The sequence below is a fragment of the Humulus lupulus genome, chromosome 7 (genome assembly GCF_963169125.1).
Source record: "Humulus lupulus chromosome 7, drHumLupu1.1, whole genome shotgun sequence".
Classification (NCBI taxonomy): domain Eukaryota; kingdom Viridiplantae; phylum Streptophyta; class Magnoliopsida; order Rosales; family Cannabaceae; genus Humulus; species Humulus lupulus.
Window position 1 is genome coordinate 130,044,903 of NC_084799.1, and position 3,252 is coordinate 130,048,154.

General features: G+C 30.0%; 2 protein-coding genes across 2 annotated transcripts; both read right to left on the reverse strand.

Annotated features, from left to right (window-relative positions):
• Window positions 1–277: 277 nt before the first annotated feature.
• On the reverse strand, window positions 278–865 carry LOC133792189 (uncharacterized). The gene has a single exon (XM_062230103.1). The coding sequence runs from the start codon at window positions 863–865 to the stop codon at window positions 278–280; it is 588 nt and encodes a 195-aa protein (XP_062086087.1).
• LOC133792190 (uncharacterized) lies at window positions 866–1,489 on the reverse strand. Its single transcript, XM_062230104.1, has one exon. The coding sequence runs from the start codon at window positions 1,487–1,489 to the stop codon at window positions 866–868; it is 624 nt and encodes a 207-aa protein (XP_062086088.1).
• Window positions 1,490–3,252: the final 1,763 nt, after the last annotated feature.

A 3,252-nucleotide genomic window follows, 5' to 3' on the forward strand; every position in this document is an offset into this window, starting at 1 on the left:
AAATATTGTTTTGAATTGGCATTAATACGAGTTCATTAATGAATTGTCACGATATCAATTGCATTGATGTAATCAATATGTACACTAATTTTCATTTATATATATATATATTTAATTGTTATAACTTTGAAATCTTTTTGTTAATAAGAATTATACATGTATAGTTTTCTAGCTTAATTTTTTTTTTTTTTTGAGAAAAAAGCCTCATTAAAACCTCAAGAGTAAACCCAATGGGATAAACCTCAAGAGGAAAAAGAGTGCCGATAAAATATATTGATCAAGTAATGTCATCCTGAATTACAACATTGATACACTCGGGGTATTCAAGCCACCAAATAAAATCATTAGAAAGAGATAAAGCAAACTTAGCTAAAGAGTGAGCAACACTATTGGCCATTCTAGGACAAAAAGTAAAGGAGATACTATGAAAGGAATTACAATAAGCAAGAATATCCCTAAAAATATATCCTAGATAAGAATGCTCGATCTTGTGACTGTTAATAGCACGGACCATATTGGCACAATCAGATTCAATGACCACCGTATGATACCCAAGTCTATAGCACAACAAAATACTGTGATAAACCGCCAAGGCTTCAGCAATAATAGGGTCCAATAAATGATCCCATGACCACGTACTAGAGGCAAGGACCATGCCATGAAAGTCACGGAAAACCGCCCCAGCACCAGCCTTCTTTGCAACATGGTCAAGACCAGCATCACAATTAATTTTGACAACACCCTCCACTGGTTTCTCCCATTGATGCACTTTCGAGGCTTCCCTCGAGGACTCACTGGCGGGGAGAGAACCACCATTGGCATTCAAGTGACGATCTAGAAAAGCCAAGCTCCATTCAATAACCATCTAATCAGGAAGAGTAGTCTTCTCATTAACAAAAATATTACGGCGATACCAAATACGCCATAAGCACACAATGAGTTTGCCAAAGTCAGCTACAGATAAAGAATCTAAGCAATTTAACAAAAACTCATAAATGTCCATTCCAGTGTAAGGGGGAACATGCATAATATTACCAACCGTATGTCTACAATTACTCAGTTTATCACAATTCCATAAAGCATGGATTGCAGTTTCAGGACCCTTCAGGCAAAAAGGGCATAAAGAAGCAACATGAATACCTCGATTGCAAAGATTAGAAAAGGTGGGCAGCCAGTTATTAGCACCTCTCCACAGAAATTGCCTCACTTTCCCAGGAATATTTAATTGCCAGATTTTAGTCCATAACACCGAAACTCCATTAGAACCTGAAGCCTGGCCCATCCCCAACAAACAAATGGCCTGCCAATAACCACTTTTGACGGTATAAAAACCTGAAGACTCAAAATGCCATATAACACAATCAGTAACAGGAAGATGATTGCGAGGAATAGAAAGAATAGCAGTTGCCTCTTGCACATTAAAAGCCTCATTGATTAAGCCAAAGTTCCAATTACCATTAAACCAGAAAAGCAGTCGCCTCTTGCACATTAAAGAATAGAGTTCTAGCTTTAAATTTGTTTATATTATTTATATATACTAGTTTTATTTAGAAAATATATTAATTTATTTTTATTATATTTTTTTAATTCTCATATAAATTTTAAATATATAGACAATATCATATATTGTAAAAAATGACATAAACATATTAAAAAAAATAAACAAAAAAAATTATTTATGGTTTATTAAAGAAGTGATTGGAGAAATTTTTTATGTAGTTACACTATCACACTCTTTGTACATACATGCCACCTGTATATAAATTTATTTATAATGTTTATTATTATTTAATTAAATAAATATATAAATTGGATTAAGTAATAATAAAAAAAAGTAACATATTTTTAAAAAAAAAATATAAATGATAAAAAAATTAGAATTGTGTATTAAATATTATTATAATAATATTTTATAATATTTGAATTTATATTAATATAATGATTATATATCTAGTCTACCATACTTTTTTTAATTGATTTTGAAGGTATATTTCCTTAAAGTTGACCAAAAAAAAATATTAAACCAAAAATCTATTACACTTTTATACATAGATATTTATATTTTAAATATATTACTTTATTTTATAATAATATCATTTTTTTTCTTAAAAAAAATATTTTTTAAAATAATTTAATATTAATATTTTAATTTAAGAATTTATGTAAATGGACACTGTACAAATTCAGAAGAAAAACATTTAACTAATTTTTGAAATTTTATATTTTATATTAATAAATTTATAAATACATTATGCATTTTGGAAATAAATAAATAAATTTCCATTCAACATCAAAAGTTGGTTTGGTATCTGATAAAAAAGTATCATGTAAAAGTCCCAAAAAAAATCTCCACCTTTATAGAGCAATCTTTATCTATGCTTTAAAATACGAAACTCAACTGATGAGAGTTTTTCTTTTTCTTCTTTTGAATCTTCTATGGCTACCATGGCCCTTTCAGTGTTGTATATAAATATAATTCACACTCATTAATGAGATCTTTGATGTTACGTTACTAAATTCTGCTGACAGTCCATGCTCTAGCTAGTTCTTTCACTTGTCTTTAAGAAGGCCTAGTTGATTTGGACTAATAAATCCTTTTCTTTCTTTTATTATTATTATTATTAAAAAAGATCATTTGGTTCCAACCAAAGAACTAGATGTAGCCACTTCTATGTCACCATCTATAATATATGATGAAATGAATAGAATGATCACCTTTCTTATGCACCACATTTTATTCTGCTCTAGATGTTTGAACAAACCACATTTGTTGTGAACTTCAAGTTTTCTGTTCCCATCGTTAATTGCTATCTAAGTAACATGCTTTATGTATTTTTTTTTGTTGGTTAACAAACCCCTCAAGTATTATTCTTGTGAACTTGAACTTGCAAGATATCTGCTTAAGAACAGGTCATTCATTTCTTCCTATAATCTAATTGGAAAAAGTGACTAAAGGTAACCCAGAAATGGTTTAGCCCAGACAACTTTCATGCTCTCATTGTTAGGGGGCAACAACAGTGCATAAGAAAAAGATTGTTTATTGGTAACAACTTTCTCTCTGCAGTCAGTCGGTCAGTCAGTATTTCCTCAACTGGTTTTGTTGTTAGATTAGTATCAACTATGCTATTTGGGATCTCAGAAGGTTTAAAGATAGAACTACATGTCTGTGTATGGTACCAAAGAAAAAAAAAAAGAAGAAAAGATAGACAATGAATAGTAGTTGAATATGTTCAGTTTTGTTGCCAAGAAGCA

Bases quoted from the DNA above. Each gene is read 5' to 3' on its own strand.
- LOC133792189 (XM_062230103.1), bottom strand. From the start codon at position 865: ATGGTTATTGAATGGAGCTTGGCTTTTCTAGATCGTCACTTGAATGCC.
- LOC133792190 (XM_062230104.1), bottom strand. From the start codon at position 1,489: ATGTGCAAGAGGCGACTGCTTTTCTGGTTTAATGGTAATTGGAACTTT.